The sequence below is a fragment of the Balaenoptera ricei genome, chromosome 14 (genome assembly GCF_028023285.1).
Source record: "Balaenoptera ricei isolate mBalRic1 chromosome 14, mBalRic1.hap2, whole genome shotgun sequence".
NCBI lineage: Eukaryota > Metazoa > Chordata > Mammalia > Artiodactyla > Balaenopteridae > Balaenoptera > Balaenoptera ricei.
The window spans coordinates 66,423,115-66,442,318 of record NC_082652.1 but is presented as its reverse complement, the minus strand read 5'-3'; the positions used below and the strand labels follow the sequence as shown (position 1 = coordinate 66,442,318).

The 19,204-nt window shown below is 40.2% G+C and overlaps 1 protein-coding gene across 1 annotated transcript in view; it reads left to right on the top strand.

The window, feature by feature from the left end:
- The window catches only part of PSTPIP2 (proline-serine-threonine phosphatase interacting protein 2), an 84,805-nt gene that overhangs the window by 48,990 nt on the left and 16,611 nt on the right, over positions 1 to 19,204 (top strand). Inside the window, exons 3-5 of the mRNA XM_059894680.1 lie at positions 11,358 to 11,435; positions 15,501 to 15,535; positions 16,955 to 17,061. Coding sequence (XP_059750663.1) covers positions 11,358 to 11,435; positions 15,501 to 15,535; positions 16,955 to 17,061 — 220 coding nt within the window. The remainder of the gene's footprint in view (positions 1 to 11,357; positions 11,436 to 15,500; positions 15,536 to 16,954; positions 17,062 to 19,204) is intronic.

The following is a 19,204-nucleotide window of genomic DNA, read 5'->3' as shown; positions in this document are numbered from 1 at the left end:
GGTATATATCAGTGGTGTCTACATTTTTTTGAATGTAACCCTCAGTACAAAATATATTTTACACTGCCACCCAGTACACACATGCATAAAACAAAAGTTTAATAAAACATTACTACCCTATTATTTTACTCAATTCTATTTAATTAAAAACTGCTGGTCATGTATGCAGAAAACAGTAAGACACTGATGAAAGAAATTAAAGATTATACAAACAGATGGAGAGATATACCATGTTCTTGGATTGGAAGAATCAACATTGTGAAAATGACTATACTACCCAAAGCAATCTACAGATTCAGTGCAATCCCTATCAAACTACCAGTGGCACTTTTCACAGACCTAGAACAAAAAATTTCACAATTTGTATGGAAACACAAAAGACCCCGAATAGCCAAAGCAGTCTTGAGAAAGAAACACAGAGCTGGAGGAATCAGGCTCCCTGACTTCAGACTATACTACAAAGCTACAGTAATCAAGACAATATGGTACTGGTACAAAAACAGAAATATAGATCAATGGAACAGGATAGAAAGCCCAAAGATATACCCACGCACATATGGTCACCTTATTTTTGATAAAGGAGGCAAGAATATACAATGGAGAAAAGACAGCCTCTTCAATAAGTGGTGCTGGGAAAACTGGACAGCTACATGTAGAAGAATGAAATTAGAACACTCCCTAACACCATACGCAAAAATAAACTCAAAATGGATTAAAGACCTAAATGTAAGGCCGGACACTATAAAATTCTTAGAGGAAAACATAGGCAGAACACTCTATGACATGAATCACAGCAAGATCCTATTTTTTTTTTTTAATAAATTTATTTATTTATTTATAGCTGTGTTGGGTCTTCATTTCTGTGCGAGGGCTTTCTCCAGTTATGGCAAGCGGGGGCCACTCTTCATCACGGTGTGCGGGCCTCTCACTATCGCAGCCTCTCCTGTTGCGGAGCACAGGCTCCAGACGCGCAGGCTCAGTAATTGTGGCTCACGGGCCTAGTTGCTCTGCGGCATGTGAGATCCTCCCAGACCAGGGCTCGAACCCATGTCCCCTGCATTGGCAGGCAGATTCTCAACCACTGCGCCACCAGGGAAGCCCCAGCAAGATCCTTTTTGACCCAGCTCCTAGAGAAATGGAAATAAAAACAAAAATAAACAAATGGGACCTAATGAAACTTAAAAGCTTTTGCACAACAAATGAAAACATAAACAAGACAAAAAGACAGCCCTCAGAATGGGAGAAAATATTTGCAAATGAAACAACTGACAAAGGATTAATCTCCAAAATTTACAAACAGCTCATGCAGCTCAATATCAAAAAAACAAACAACCCAATCCAAAAGTGGGCAGAAGACCTAAATAGACATTTCTCCAAAGAAGATATACAGATTGCCAACAAACACATGAAAGAATGCTCAACACCATTAATCATTAGAGAAATGCAAATCAAAACTACAATGAGATATCATCTCACACCAATCAGAATGGCCATCATCAAAAAATCTAGAAACAATAAATGCTGGAGAAGGTGTGGAGAAAAGGGAACCCTCTTGCACTGTTGGTGGGAATGTAAATTGATACAGCCACTGTGGAGAACAGTATGAAAGTTCCTTAAAAAACTAAAAATAGAACTACCATATGACCCAGCAATCCCACTACTGGGCATATACCCTGAGAAAACCATAGGTCAAAAAGTGTCATGTACCACAATGTTCATTGCAGCTCTATTTACAATAGCCAGCACATGGAAGCAACCTAAATGTGCATCGACAGATGAATGGATAAAGAAGATGTGGCACATATATACAATGGAATATTACTCAGCCATAAAAAGAAACGAAATTGAGTTATTTGTAGTGAGGTGGATGGACCTAGAGTCTGTCATACAGAGTGAAGTAAGTCAGAAAGAGAAAAACAGATACCGTATGCTAGCACATATATATGGAATCTAAAAAAAAAAAAAAAAAGTTCTGAAGAACATAGGGGCAGGACACTAATAAAGACGCAGACATAGAGAATGGACTTGAGGACACAGGGAGGGGGAAGGGTAAGCTGGGACGAAGTGAGAGAGTGGCATGGACATATATACACTACCAAATGTAAAATAGATAGCTAGTGGGAAGCAGCCGCATAGCACAGGGAGATCAGCTCAGTGCTTTGTGACCACCTAGAGGGGTGGGATAGGGAGGGTGGGAGGGAGATGCAAGAGGGAAGAGTTATGGGGATATATGTATACATATAGCTGATTCACTTTGTTATACAACAGAAACTAACATACCATTGTAAAGCAATTATACTCCAATAAAGATGTTAAAAAAAAAAAAAAACTGCTGGTCATAACCCATTGAATTAATTTATGGTTTACAAATGGGTCATGACCCACAGTTTGAAAATCACAAGTCCAAACAGAACTCAAAAGCTAAGATCTCACTTTTTAAATGTTTCACAGAAATATATAGGTAAGAGGAGAAAATATATGCAAATTAAAAATTATTAAATATTTGTACTGCATTTCTGGTATACGGTCATTTTTCTGCAGGAGCTTCGTAGCAAAAGAAACCAGTCCCGTGTTCTATGATTTTGGGGAAGAATCTGCTGGCATCAGGTCAGAGTGTCAGATACGTCTGCCCTGGGTGTGGGGACTTGAGGCCCCTGAGCAAGTGGCCTGCCTGGCTTTGGGCCTCCTTTCATGGTAGTGTGCTTGCCAGAAGGAGGCTGCTCCACTGAGGGCATGTGTTTTGTTCCGGGTTAGCTCATGAGAGGAAGTGCAGTCCTCTTCAGGTTCAGGGCTCCAGGCTTTCTTTCTGCTCTCATAGGTGCGGGGGGACCTGGGACCTGGGACTCAGTCTCGGCCGTAGTCCGACAATGCCGAAACGGCCTCCTCAGGTCTTGAGCATTATTTTACTGAGCTGCCATAAATTTCGTGTGGAACCCTGGCATATTTGGCGTTCATTATGGACTAGAGGAAAAACACACACAAACACAGGGGTGAAGATAACAGCAGTCTGCCAGGTAGTATTTATTATTTTGTTCCTGAAGTGTCATCACATACATTTATAACATTTTTATGATATGTGGCTAATGTGGTAGTTTTAGGACCCCCCCGCCTCCCGCCACACCCCCAAAGTGTTGAAGTCTCACCGTGGACCTCTGGAATTTCTGGCAGCTCAACCTGCCGGGGGCAGCAAGGGGAAGGGAGAGATACTGCATTTCCCAGGGTCCTCCCTCCCCCACTCTCTCCAGATGGAACTAGGACTGTGCCCTTCCATGCCATGTTTTACCCCATTATGGAAACTAGGAAGTATCCTTTTCCTTGGTTGTACCAGATGGGTTGCAGTAAGTCCATCTACACTCGTTTGAGGATGGACAGAACAATCATACGGTGCAAGGAGTAGTGTGACATGCTGCTCTGGAGCGGGCAGGAATGCTGCCTTTTTTGCATCTGCATTGCTGATCCGGGGGCTGTGTCTCAGCGTGTGCTCTGTAGCTGACCAGTCCCCAGTAAGTCCTGGATGACTTACTATAACACAGCAAGTAAATAACAAAACAGAGTAACAAACAACCTATCAGTAAACTGTGAATTTGCCTAGTTTACCATCTATCAGTGACGACATAGATGATGACAACCACAGCCAACCTCTGAACGGCTACGCAGTAGCAGCCACATATTGAGCACTTGGTGTGTGCCGTGCTGGGAGCTTTGTCTCACGATATTTATTATCTTTATTGATCTTTATTACAGTAATGTTGAGGTTTACACGTCCCTTTGAAATAGTCTCCTTTGACACACACCAACTACATAAGGTATTATTATTTCCATTTTCTTTGCATGAAAATGTAGCTTTTATTTATTTTTTTTTAGATTTTTTTTTTTTTTGAAAATGTAGCTTTTAAAATGAGATTGGATAAGTAATTTACCACGGGAACCTAAAAAGAATCTAGAACAGCTCCAGAGACATGGCATCTCACACAGACTCTGTGTTGATGACTCATCAACTGTGGGCAGAAGAGCAGGTGACTTTCCAGGAGGCAGGGCTTGCTCCCAGCATGGAGGTTTCTCTCCCTCCCTTTTCTCTCTGTTTCGTATTCTCACTCATCGTACCCACTCTACCTGTCCAGGCGGACAGGTTTATTAATGAGCGTGCTTCGGATGTCTCTGCCTCCACATCTTTACTCCATTATTTCCCCACCTGGAATGTGCTCCTTTTTCTGCGACTCCTAGGTGAATCCTCCCCATCCTTCAAAGTCCAGGTCAAATTTCCTTCTCTTCCTCCTTTTCCTTTTTTTTTTTTTCTTTAAAAGAAGCATTCTACGTAGCGCTCCAGCCTGAGATCATCCACTGGTTAACAATTAAAATGATCCTATCTTATCACTGGTAGCCCAAGCCCATGGACTCTCCTGCCCCTAGAACCCTAGGTGAGGCCAGGCATTACATACTGAGCTCCTGGTATGAGCAGGAGATAAATATAAAAATGAGGATAATTTTGGCCACCCAGAGGGTGGCCAAGTGTGACTAAATGAGATTATGTTAATAGCTGCCATTTACTGAAGGCTTGCTAGATATAAGCTAACATCTAATTTGCATATATTATCTCATTTAATTCTCAAAATAACCCTGTATGGCAAGTTTTATCCTTATTTTACAAGTGAAGAAACTGAGGTTCAGACAAGTTATATAACTTACCTAAAATCAGACAGGTAATCAGGGATAGATCTGGTTTCAAACCTAGGAAAGTTGACCTCTGGAATCTGTGCTGTTAATCACTTCAGTATACTGAGTACGGTACCTGGTACACAATAAGTGGTGGGTAAATGGTACCCATTACTAATATTGTTATATTAAGCCTAGAAGTTATGTAGAGAATATATCATCAGCTCCATTTTACAGATGAGAAAACTGAGGTTCAGTGGGAGTTTATATGACTTGTCCAAGATTATGAAAGCAGTAAGTAGTAGAGCCAGGACTTCTATTAATCCCATGTCTAACGGTTTTTCTACTTTATTTAGTGGTCTCCTTAGAACACTAGGTATATTCTTTGAAAGGAGGCTTCTCCAGGAACTTGGTGGTCAGATCAGCCCTCTTAACTGTGTGTTGCAACATGATCCTGAGTAGGGAGGAGGGAAGTGTGCCTGTGGGACCCCTTTAGGTCTGAAATTATAACTATGGACTGGGGGATCCCCAGCCCCAGTGCTTTGGGACTCTGGGCTCTTTCCACAAGCTCCTGTACTCCCATTGTTCTTTTTTAGGTAGAAGTCAACCTATCCTGGTTACAGCTCTCCTTCTGGGATCCTCATTGTGGGTCAGCTGTCTGTCAGGATGGGCTTAAGAATGACAGATTGCCAGGTAGGAGTGACTGATTCCCTTAGACATTATCACCTTGTGGTCAAGTTATAGCCAAACCATTATGTGCTATATGAGTTTCCTAGGGCTGCCGTAGCAAATTGCCACAAACTGGGTGGCTTAAGACAACAGAAATTTATTCTCTCATAGTTCTCAAGGCCAGAAGTCCAAAATCAAGATCTGCAGGATCATGCTCTCATGAAGGCTTTAGGAGAGAGTCTGTTCTATGTTTTTTTTGTTGTTTTTTTAAAAAAAATATTTATTTATTTATTTATTTGGTTGTGCCGGGTCTTAGTTGCAGCAGGCAGCCTCCTGAGTTGCAGCTCACCAGCTCCTTAGTTGCGGCACGTGGGCTCCTTAGTTGCAGCAGACGGGATCCTTTAGTTGCAGCACGCGGGCTCCTTAGTTGTGACATGCGAACTCTTGATTGCAGCATGCATGTGGGATCTAGTTCCCTGACCAGGGATGGAACCTGGGCCCCCTGCATTGTGAGCGTGGAGTCTTAACCACTGTGCCACCAGGGAAGTCCCTGTTCTATGTCATTTTCTTAGCTTCTAGTTTTGCTGGCAATACTTGGTGTTCCTTGGTTTGCAGCCTCTAACTCCAATCTCTTCTTCTGTCGTCACATGGCATTCTTCTCCTGTGTCTTCCTGTCATCTTCATATTGGGTTAAGGGTCCATCCTAATTCAGTGTAACCTCAACTAATTATATCTACAATAACCCAATTTCCAAATAAAGTCATATTCTGAGATACTGGGGTTTAGGACTTGAGTATATTTGGGGCCTTGTGGGCGGACACAATTCAACCCATAACATGTACCCAACAGAATGGGGTGGAAGCCGAGACCTATAAGGGAAGTAGAGACTGGGATGGAAGGTGAGTAGCTAAGTCTTCAAATCGAGGCTTCCTCAGAAGCCAGTGGTGATATAAATCAAGACCTTTCTCATTGTCAGTTTCCTCCTCTATAAAATGGAGGGGTTATATTAGGTGTTTTGTAAGATTCCCTCTGGATCTAACAATGTGGTTCTTCTCAAGGAATTTATAATTCAGTCTTGGTACTGTGATTGGTGTATATGGTAAAAATTTATTAAAGTGTCAAGTTTTAAAGCAGAATGATTTCCTCTGCTTTGGGGCTGCCAGGAACACTGGGTTGAGGGTCATCCTTAGGTTTCTTTCAAGATTTATGGAAAAGGCCAAATCTGACAATATTTGCAGTGGGTCAGTGAAGGGGAAATGGCACATGGATTATTCCTGGTCTGGGAATTTGAACAGGGAGGAGAAAAAGTGAGCTGGAGTTTTCAAGGAGGGCTTGTGAGGAAAGTGTAGCCAACTGGGTGCTTACAGTGGTATTCCCTCTTCTGTTACCTATACTATTTTGTACATTTTCATTATGGCCCTTGTTACATGGGCCTCATATTCAAATGAAAGTATTGGTTTACATTCCCCCTGTTCCTCACCCATGAGCTCCTCTAGGCAGGCCTCATATTTCAGTCACCTCTGTGTTCTCCTAATGTGATGCCTGGCACATAGTGGATGTTCAATAATGACAAATTGATGAGCAGATAACAGGGAAAATTTGGATCGGTGGTAGAACGGTGATCTAGGTTAAAGCCTACTTATACAGGGGTGATTTTTGCAAAGTCCTAGTGATTCCTTCATTGGCTACAGGCCCCTGGACTCCACTGCTTCCCATTTGCTGAGGAAACACCCTCTTAATCTTGTGGTTGTTCCCCTGATTTCATGAGGAGAAGGTTGTAGTTTCACCTTTATCAAAACTCCTTCTTTTCTCCAAAGAGCACACCACTGTGCCTGCTGGAACTCATTAAGTCATCCTTCAGTATCCATAGGGGATTGGTTCCAGGAACCCCAGGATCCACAGATGCTCGAGTCCTGTATAAAATGGCTTACTGGACTTCCCTGGTGGTCCAGTGGGTAAGACTCCATGCTCCCAATGCAGGGGGCCCGAGGTCGATCCCTTGTCAGGGAACTAAGATCCCACATACCGCAACTAAGCCCACGCACCGCAACTACTGAGCCCATGCGCTCTAGAGCTCCCACACCACAACTAGAGAAGCCTGTGCACCCCAACTGGAGAAGCCCATGCACCACAACTGGAGAAGCCCACATGCCACAACGAAGAGCCCATGCGTTGCAAGGAAGACCCAGCACAGCCAAAATAAATTAATTAATGGAAAAAAAATGGCGTACTATTTGCATATAACCTACGCATATCCTCCTGTATACTTTAAATCATCTCTAGGTTACTTATAGTACCTAATACAATGTAAATGCTATGCAGATAGTTGCCAGCATAGGCAAATTCAAGTTTTGCTTTTTGGAACTTTCTGGAATTTTTTCCCCCAAATATTTTTCATCCCCAGTTGGGAATAAAAGTATTCAGAGAGAGAATCCAGGAAAAATTTCATGGAATGTAGAAGAACTAAATAGATCTGAAGGGCACACACTATAAACCAGGAAACATTGATACACAGTAATCAATATTGATTATGATTATTTAAGAATCAACATTAACATTCATCCTGGTTAAGTTATTTAGTTAAAGAAAGAATAGTTCAAGTATCTAGGAAGGAAATGAACCAAGTTTTTGAAACAGGAATGGGCAGCAGGGAATCCGGATGGCCTTGAGTTTCTTTTCAATGACAGAAGCCAATGGAACAAGTTCAGCAGAGTTCTGAGGGAAAGTTTAAGAACATTCATTACACCAGCGAGGTTGTCATTCAGATATAAAGGCCACACCATCATCAAAAAGTCTACAAATAATAAATGTTGGAGAGGGTGTGGTGTAAAGGGAACCCTCCTACACTGTTGGTAAGGATGTAAATTGGTGCAGCCTCTGTGGAGAACAGTATGGGGGTTCCTCAAAAAACTAAAAATAGAGTTACCGTATGATCCAGCAATCCCATTCTGGAGCATATATCTGGAAGAGACGAAAACTCTAATTTGAAAAGATACATGCACCCCAGGGTTCATTGCAGCACTATTTACAATAGCCAAGACATGGAAGCAACCTAAATGTCCATCAACAGATGAATGGATAAAGAACCTGTGGTACATATATACAATGGAACACTACTCAGTCGTAGAAAAGAATGAAGTAATGCCATTTGTGGCAACATGGATCAATCTAGAGATTATCATACTAAGTGAAGTAAGACACAGAAAGACAAATATCCTAAGATAACACTTACAGGTGGAATCTAGAAAAGATAAAAATAAACTTATTTACAAAACAGAAACAGACTCACAGACATAGAAGACAACCTTATGGTTACCAAAGGAGAAAGGTGGGGGGAGGATAAATTAGGTGTGTGAGGTTAACAGATATACACTACTATATATAAAATAGATAAACAAGTACCTACTGTATAGCACCGGGAACTATATTCGATATCTTGTAATAACCTGTAATGGAAAAGAATCTGAAAAATAACATATATAGATATATGTATATGTATAACTGAATCACTTTGCTGTACGCCTGAAAGTAACACAACCTGGTATGGTAACAACTGTACTTCAATAAAAAGTAAAAAATAATAATTTCAAATATGAAGGCCACAGGTAAATGGTTTCAAATATGAAAGAACTCAGGAAATACTGATGCCCTCCCTTCTGAGCCATTTTGGCAAAAGATCACAAAGTGATGAAATTCAGCCAGAAGATCACAAAGTGAAGAAATGAACCAAGATACAAATCTTAGGGATGGAAAAGCTATGGTAATAGGACTGGTGGTGAGCATCACATCCATTTTAATAAATAGTTAAGACTAAACAACTGGGGGAATTATGATTGGAGAACAGCGTGTGTTATAGACACAAATGAAGTAAAAATAATGTAAACATTATCAAGGAGGAGGTGGAGGTACAATAGTGCTAATCATCTCATCCTTTCACGGGCGGGCTGTCAAACATCTGAAATTGTCTAAAGCTGAAATAGGTCATTAAAATATTTTAATGTCTCAATCCCCTTAATTATTTTCATAAACTCCTTTTTAGCTTTAGAAGGATATTTTAGGAATTAATTTTTCCCGTGGCAAAGAAACAATTATTTGAAATTCAGCAATTCCTTCAGCTTCCTTTCAGTTTTCTTTTCTTCTGTGAAATTTAAATAAAATCAGGCTTAATACTTTATTTTTAAATAGCATGTAGAATATAGTCTCATTCTTTTAAAATTACTCATGCCTGCCTGTCCATCCTTCCTGCCTGCATATCCGCATAAAGGAATGTCCATTACAATCATCACCTGGTGTTAATACTAATTAATTTTAGTTGGTGGAATTTTGGACAGTTTGTTGCTTTCTTCTATGTATTTTTCTTTTTCCTTATTTTTGAATAATGAGCATGTATCATTTTAAAATGGATAAGGTCATTATTTAGAAAGGACAGATGAGAGTGGGAGAAACTTTATAACATGTAAGAATAAGTATTGATATTCAAAATAAAGAACTTCTACAGAATAATAGGAAAAAGGCAAAACAGTTAAAAAATTGGGATGATATGAGTAGGTAACTCATAGAAGAATATATACAAATGTCCAATAAATATATAAAATGCATAATCACACTAGAAATCAAGGAAGAGCAAATTAAAATGAGAGTTTTTTTTAACCTCTGTCACTAAAGACTGGTGATAATTAAAAAGGAATTATAATATCCAGTGTGGGGGAGGGTTTCTGGGAATGGGACTCTTACACACTTTTGGTGGGAATATAAATTGAGAAGGCTTTTTTTGGAGGGTGATTTGGCACTGTTTTCCAAAATTTAAAACACATATTCCTCTGATCTAGTAAATCCACTTTCTCAGAAGTCCTAGCCTAGAGAAACATTCTCAGAGATGCCCATGAATATCTGTCTGAAGATGTTCATGTAGCTTTATTTGGCGGTAGTGAAAAAACAAATAGGGTGACCCTGAACTGTGGAAAACTCCATATTATGAACATGGTGGTTAGCATGTACTGATAAGGAAAGATCTATACGATGTATTTATTACTAGGTGAAAAACAGAACAGCAAATAATAGAATGATCTCAATTATGTAACCATAAAAAGTTGTGTATTTGTGAGATATAGGTATGTAAATGCAGAAAAAGGACTGGAAAAGTACATACCAGGCTTAGCAGTGGCTCCCTCTGGGGAGAGGAGTGGGATTGGGGGATAGCGTGAAGGGGGACTTTCTGTGTTTTATTCCATATGACTTTGTGTTGTGTTAATCTTTTGCAGTGAGAATGTATTCATAATATACTTTTTTTTTTTTTTAATTTGAAGAAAGTGGGGTAGATGAGCTAAAAGGCCCATAACCTGATAGTATGGTTTAGATAAAGCTGGGGCTGGGACACAAAGTGGAGATGGTGACGAAGGACCATGAGGCTAGGGGAAGGGGGGAAGTGGGCGATGTTTTGTGCTTTAGACAGACCTGTGCCACACCGAGTAACAAGCAGATGTTCTTGTGAGACATGCCAACTGCAGGGTTTATATTCTGAAATTCCCCTCTCTTTGGTATGGTTTAGCTGTGTATTTGAATTGACTATGAATGAGGAACTCTATAGGTTGGTTAAAGGATACTCTTAGAGAAGATGGGAGGGGTGGGCCTTAGGATTGCAGCATTTCGTGGAAATATCTTTTACTCCACTTAAAAAAGATATATTTTATATCTATATAGATTTATATAGATTATTTATATAAATTATGGATCATAGTTTTGAAAATTATTCTGTAATGTGCTAGCCAGTATTGGTCAAGGGGCCATGCTTGGTTTGGCTTTAATATTCAAGCTAGAGACTTTTTGCTGGAGAAGAACACCTTACAGATGAAGGCCACTGTTCTTTTACAGTTCTTCCCGGTTCTGTAGAGGGGAGTTTCACATTTTAGAGAATTGTGTCCTATCTGAGCTTCTACTGTCAAGGATACAGTTTTGCCTTCAAGGGAAGTGCCATGTGTCTGAAATAAGAATCAGCCCTGAGAAGGACTCATAACCCTCTTTTATGTTCCTTTTAGGGCATCAATTGAAGAGAAATATGGCAAAGATCTGCTCAGCCTCTCTAGGAAGAAGCCATGTGGACAGTCTGAGACCAAGTAGGTGCCACATTTCTTTCTGGTTTCTAGGTTGGCTGATACCACTCAGGAGCCCCCATCACTTCAGCAGGCAGAGCTGGCCAGTAGGGTGAAGTGTGTTGGGTGAAAAAAATTTTTAATTTTTTTTTTATTTCCAGTTGTGAAAAATATATAGAAAAATAGAAAGAAAGCTAAAATGAATTATGAAGCCATAACCCATTATTAATATTTTCTAAATTTTCCTCGAAGACCTTTCCTATGTATACTTTTTATAGGTAGAATTATACATAATTTTATGCTAGAAGTTTAATAGGGAGGGTATTCTTGTTTTATTTCCATGTGTATATATATATGTGTGTGTGTGTGTGTGTGTATAAAACACACACATAGTTTGTGATAGCTACAAGAGACTCTCTTTGCACTATTTCATAGTTCTCACCACCAGTGTGAGATTTCTTTACCACAATTATTTATTCTTCCATCATTCATTGAATACTCTGAGGATACAGAGATGGCCAGACATGGTGCCTACTTTAGGACCACACTCCCTCGTATACAGGGCTGGCTTCGTGGGCAGTCATATAGGATCTCACACATAGGTAGGCTTCATAATTGGCTTAATGCTCTTTGCTGTCACTATTTGAAATTCTTAGTGATTTATAAACAAGGGGTCCTACATTTTCATTTTGCAGTGGGCCTCACAAATTACGTAGCCAGTCCTACTCACATGGAAATTTCTAAATTCCTTCTCTAACATAGCATACTGAGGGAGACTTGGGGGAAATTGTTTAGGCAGACCTTTGAAGATCTCTGCAGATGTAATCACACCTCATGCTGACATGCACACTGCTTTGGCTGTGCTGTAGACAGCGGCAGAGACCCCCTGAGGTCTGTGTCCCCTCAGAGGTAGTACTGGGAGCAGACAAGACATTGCCCTTCCCCTTCTCTTCTCTTGATCCTAAGACACACACACACACACACACACACACTCACTCATCCCAGACTACAAAGTACTGGATTATTGTGGAGGAGGAAAACATTGGGAGATATTTAAAATATTAACAGTTACATAAACCTTAAAAACTTGTTACCCTCAGACATAGGACATTAGTACAAGGAGAATTTGTTTGTTGATTATATTCTATATATTTTTGACGTTTTAAATGAAAAAATTTAAAACACACTGAAAAGTAAAAAGACAAACGTAATGAATGGCTGTGAATCCATCACTCAGATTTAACAATTATTCATACTTGTCATATTTTCTTAATGTAGTTTTTTGGTGAATTTAAACCTGGAGTCAGCTATTTTTCCAAATATTTCTCCAAGTTCTCCTTTCATGATTAATCATATTTAGAGATGAAACGCTGAGTTCTAGTGTTGGTCATTGTCACAGAGATGTCACTGTTTCTAGGCTCTTTCAGGGGACAGATTTTAAAAGCCTGAGTTCATATTGATATTTCCAATTCTAATTAACTTTACAGTTCACTTAACTTCTTTCATTTTATATTTATTTCCTCTTGCACTGAAAAATCTTGGTTCCTGACAATATTAGCAGAATTATTTGCTTTATATGGCAATATATAGTAAAATGTTTCAAAATAATATTAATACTGCTACTAACAATAAAACTTCTGAATGAAACTTAACATTTCTTAGCAGTTCTTTTTGCAGTTCTTCTTGACCTTATGTCCCACTAAGAACACTGTGTTCTAAGGTCATGTAAAATACTATTTTCTCTGTGTGATTATGTAAACAGTTTTATATATAGTTAAGTTTGTTTGTTTTAAATTTTAAGGATTATTTTCTTTTCCTGCTTGGTTTAGTTTCTTTTTTGAATATGTAAAACATTTCTATGTTCGAGGTCAGAACTGCATAGTATTAGGTAGGTTTCACTGTCATTCAAGGAGGGTTTAGCTACTTTCAAGGAAGATTAGTGGGTCAGTTGATCCAAAAACTTGTTTATTCATAAAGAAGCATAAGCCATTTGGGAAGATATCCAAAAAAATTTTAGGTGATGTGATGGAAAATAGCCATATTCTCTCACATAGTACTTCTTGAAAAATATATTTGGCAGAATGAGTCTGATCCAAGGTGATATTTCTTGCACATTTCACTTAAACTTGGTAAATTCATTAAGAGACTATAGCGCCATTCTCTTCTGTGACGAAAGCCCGTCAGTTTTCCTTCTAAGAATTCCTCAGAGAGGAAGGTGCAACAGGATATGAGACCTGGGGACTGTGTTTCCAAGGTGGAAGTGAAAGGCCATTCAGGTACTTCTGTTTTTGTCACCTCCAGGATGATCTTTAGTAAGGTGCCCTAGATGAGAGTGCGCGACTTTGTTTGTCCGGGGACTAAATAGGATTTTTTCACCTCATCGACCACTTTGAGAGACTTCAGCTTTCTGATAGGCCCCGTTAGGGTTTAAGGCCAAAGTGCTTATTAAAAGGTGGCAGAATATTTTCTTTTCCCACAGTTAAGGAGAACACCAGGGAGAAGAGGGCAAGAACGTTGCGAGAACACCATCCCCAAGGTTCATATTCTATCCTCAGATTGTCTCCACGTTTTGGACATGGGAAACGGTGATAAAGTGATGGTGTGGGACAACAAGGCTGATGACAAACTAAAGGGAGTTTGGGGCTGCTATCTTAGTGGCGTTTTAGGCAGTCACTTAGGGTGGGAGAAAAATTTTAGACCCTGAACAGACTTTATCTCTAAGTCACTTTCCAACTCCACACCTCACTATGGGGAAGACTTCCAGTTGTGTCTGCAGCCATAGCCATCTTTCTCTCTCACTAATTCCAGTCATAAGTCTGCTCTCCAGTGGGGCTCATTCATCCTTCTGGGCCACTTGTGCATTTGTTTGGATATGGACACTTTTCTAGTGCATTGCATTCCCTGAAAAATTGTATCATAAGATGGATAAAGTGTATGGAGACTGTGCAGTTATGTTTTTCTGCTCAGTGTGTTTGTAATAACTGGGAATGTTTATGTGAGAAAAGGCAGGGAGAAATAAGAACGCTTTGTTTTGGGACAAATAAACAGAGTGAGAAAAATGAGGTGCAGCTAAAAGAAGGGGCCAGCTGGAAGATACAAGGGTTATTAGTTTGCAAAATAGTAGAACTTGCCATCTACATATATACATATAGAATATGATCCATGATCCCATGCTGTTGTGGCTAGGGGCTGGGGGACCATGACTTCTCTAAGTCCCATTCCTTCTTGAGTGGCTGGAGTGAGCCCAGTGAGATATGCTTCCATGAAGGCGGCAGTGAGCAAGAAAATCCCCAGGGCCACTTCACCTCAAAAGGAGGCTTATTAAGGAAGTGTAGGATGGGGGTGAACTAAAACCATGGGCAAGGGTGAGCTAGAAGGGAGGAGGAGCCATGGGTTATGAGGGAGAGGAGGGGGGAGACTGAGAGAAGGTATGAAAAATGAGTTATGGTCTTCTCCACAGAAACTGTGAGGTAAGAAATGTGTCTTGTTTTAAGCTGCTAAATTTGTGGTAGTTTGTTCATCAGCGATAGAACACTAAATCAATGTGTTTAATGTCTGTCTCCTCTGTTAAGACTCTTAAGTCTGGGAAAATATCTGTCTTGAACTGTTGAATCACCAACATCTGATGCAATGTCTGGCCCATAGTTTATGTGCAGTAAGTATGTGATGACTGAAGAATGGATGAAAAAGGAGGTGATCAGGAGCCACAGTTTGAATCCTTCCTTTATTGGCTTGTATTCATATTTCTAATTACCATACTTTAAAGAATGACTGGTATTCTTATGAGAAAGGGACCATAACTCCCCTATTATTGTTGGGGGAAATGAAGCGTAAAGAATTTTGGCATCTGGCTCCACCCAGATGGGCAGTGAAGCATTTATGATGCTCGTGCCTGGGACTGAAAGGGTAAGAGAGGGGAAACTGGACTGAAGAAGTCTTGATCTTTTGTTGTCTTCTCAAGCTCCCAGGCAAAGATCAGACGATAGGCTATCAGTTAAGATGTGGGCTGGGAGAAACATACAATGGCATTATAATAAGGTTATACAGCCAATTTCCAGAACTGAAATTATATATGTGCTTTTTTTTAAGCACCCTGAAGCGGGCCCTTGACATCTTCAAGCTACGTAAGTGATTCTTTAAAAATGTATTTGCTGTCCTTGGCAAGCTCTGTGTCTGTCATCAAAGGTGGGTTTTAATTTGAACAGCAATCTCATACTGGGTGAAAAAAAAAAAATTAGAGCAACTCCTAAGGTGAGGAATAGCCCTTCAGAGTTGAAATGAGCTGGAGAACCGTCCACACTTGCACGTTATGATGTACATTTGACTTACTTAGGGCAGTGGTTTTCACACTGGAAACTCAGGGTGAGGCCCTGGCACTGATCTTCCAGGGGTCCTGTCCAGTTCTAGTATTCCCTGGGCCTGTTACTCAGAATTTAAGACTTTAAGTCCTTCTGTTCTTCATGCTTCCAAGCTAAGGACTTTAATGTGGCACAGTATGTGCTTAACATGTTTCTGTAGCTAGTTGAGTGGTTCTAGACATCTTTCCATTTCAGTTCATGCAGATCTGTCTCACTCTTACATTTAAAATTTTTTTATTCTACAAAATGCCACATTTCCCCCAGAAAGGTGATACTGGTTTTTTCCCCACCAACAGTGCTGTTTTCCCCCATGCTTGCCAATACCAAGAATTTTTACACTTTAAAAATTTTGCCAAACTGAAAGGTAAAAAGTGATAGTTTTCAGGGTTTTAAAGCTTTGTGTTTTTTCAGTAGTTTTAAGGCTGAATACATTTTCAAATGTTTACTGGCTATCTGGCCAATCTTTTTTAAAATTTCATGTTCTTTAACCATTTTAAAAATACTAGAATATATATATTTATTTTGATTTGTGAAAGCTCTTTGTTACATAAATTGCAAATATTTTTTCCAGTTTGTCATGTACCTTCTAACCTTGTTCAAGGTTATTTGACACACACACAAGTTTAAAATTTTTTCTTAGGTCAGATCTGTCAGTCTTTCTAGCTTTAATGCCATCTTCAATTTGTTTTCTTAGAACAAGAAAGATAAGCATTTCGGTTTTTCTATTAAAAAAGTAAGCCATGCTTATTACAAAGAAAATAAAGGGAAAAACACCAATAATCTTTCTCTCCAGAGATAAATTTCTTACGGGCTCATGAGATGTTAGAGATGGAAAGAACCTTAGAGTCATGTGATGAGAAATAGGATCGAATTTGAAATTGTAGTGGGTTTAGTAATGTGTACTAGCATGCGAGCTCCATGAGCTTCTCCCTGGCCCTGGGCATACACTAGGTTAGTAGCAGTTAGTGGTAGGAAGCTAAGCTAAAGGTTTGCCAGCTTGGTCTTGGTGGCCAGGGTAATGCTGGGCACACGGAGGGGCTCAATAAATGTTGGTGACCAAGTGAAGCAGGTTAACTTTACCACTTGCCCTAGCATTTTGTATGTATTTTAACTTTTTGTATAGTTTCTTTGGTTTGAATTCAGACATGTGTAGATCTTGTTTATTTTTTTTAATTCTTTTTGCAGAAGTAGACAATGTGGCACAAAGTCACATTCAGCTTGCACAGACTCTAAGAGAAGAGGCCAGGAAGATGGAAGAATTCAGGGAAAAGCAAAAGTTACAGCGAAAAAAGGTTGGGTTTACGTATGTGTTAAGATGTTGCCATTCTTCCAGCAGAAAATTCCAGGCTTGTTTGTTCATTAAACTCCTTGACCCATTTCCTACCCTCAAGCACCCACACTCTTCTTTTAACCTATGAGATTATTTACTGGGAACCATACGGGCACTCAGTCTAGAGGGTGATGCCTCTGTGCCCATTTGCACGTTAGGGCAGTTCTTTTTTAATTGCTGTAAGAGTCGGGGATCCAGCCTGTTTTCCTCTTCTTTTTATATCTGCTGCCACTGTTAAAACTATGACTGGAAAGGGGAACCCCTCTGTCTTCATAAGGGTCTAGCATGTGCTACCAAGGTGGTAGGTTCTCAGACCACACTCCTCCTCCTGGACAAGGCAGTAAGGGGAGGATAAGAAGTGGAGGGGACCCATGTTCTCCCTGGAGACCATAATGTCGTCCAACCGCCCTATTTTACAAATAGGGAAGCTGAGGCCCTGGGAAATTCAAGTCTTTTTGGCCTCAAAGCAGATGTTTACAGGCTCTTTTTCATTGATAGGATTTATTCTGGCCAATTATATGGAAGGAGATGGGAGTGAACAAGAGTTAATAAAACTGGTAAATATTTGGGAAGTTATAGGCATCAAGAAAAGAAGTCCAGATTTATATTAAAGTGTTCCTTAGACTAGACCACTGTTCTGACTTCCTTCTGTTTTGTTCCTAAAAGACTTGTACATTCAGGTTGGCCTGGCAGCCAGATAGGGCCCTTCCAGAACTTTTACATTTAATTAATTAATTAATTAAATCTGTTGGCCACACCAGAAGCACGGAGTCTTAACCTCTGGACCGCCAGGGAAGTCCCCAGAACTTTTTTTAACATCTGGTCTCCAGGGTTGGAATGAACTTCACGTGGGGGATAAGCTCTTCCCTATTTGGCATCTGAACATTCCCACCCAGGTCTCTCCAGACAGCTCTGCATGGACTTTTTGGACATCTTTCTTCATCTTGGCCCTTTACTGTCTGGAAGTCTGCAGTGTGTAGTCAGTAAACAGCTGGCTCTACCCCTACTTCAATCCCAGCAACTTTGCCTGTGGTTCTAAATCAGAGTCTAATTCCAGCTTCCTTGGTGGCCACTTGGCATTCAGAGTGGGTGGCAGTATCTTAAGAGCTTGACTGCCTTACATATATTGTCATTTTTACTGCTGTGCCTCTTATAGGAAGGAAGGGTAGAAACCAACAATTAAGGAACACCATGTCAGGTGTTTTCACACAAACTCAAGCTTCATGTATGAGGTTTGAGGGGGTGCATCTGACCTAAAGTACTTTTCAGAGCAGAAATATTATGTATATTACACCCATCTATTGGATGGTCAAACTCTTTTTGGCTGACATTGCCAGCCCTGCCTGCCTCTCCAAAGGATTTACAATTTTTCAGAAGCAAAATGCCTTAGACAACCAGAGTCTGTGCACACATGATTTCCCCTAAGAGGAGAAGAGGGTCATTTCCTCACATTCTCAAGTGCCCTCGGTTGCCTTAGTTATTTCAGGGAGAGTTTTGTTAATTTTGCAAGGCTTCTGAAACTTCCCCTCCTAGCAGGTTACAAAGACCAAGTTCTCGCAGCTAGAAGAACTGTTGTGAATTCTCTTAAGCAATAGAGGCGCCTGGGCTCATTCCACCACTGTCATCCAAATTCCCTATTTTGTGTGCTCTCAAGAGCAGGAAAACACCTTCTGAGCTTTCTTTGCAGAGTCCGAAGTTCATTAATAAATTTGTAATTACTTGTGTCACAATGAACTCTGGGTTGTTCCACTTCTGTATTGATACCTTTTTTTTAAAAAAAGCAAACTTTTGGAGAAAATGTGTGAGTGTTAACTTCTCGTTTTCACTGGCCAAACCCTGCATGCGCTGGTCTCTCACTTCTTGGAAATTAAGCCATTTCCAGGAAATCCATCAGTTAGTTTCTTTTAGCAAACTGGGATGGGGGAGGTGCAGATGGAATGGCTGGTAGAAGTTTTGGTGAACTCATTTACAGAACTACTGTTTTCTGAGGGTGGTAACCAATGCGGCCATGACCATCTCTCCCCCACAGCATAGAGCATGGCTAGAGAGACTGACGTGACAGTAATCATGACAAAGTGTGACGAGCCTTAAAAGGTAGGGAAGAG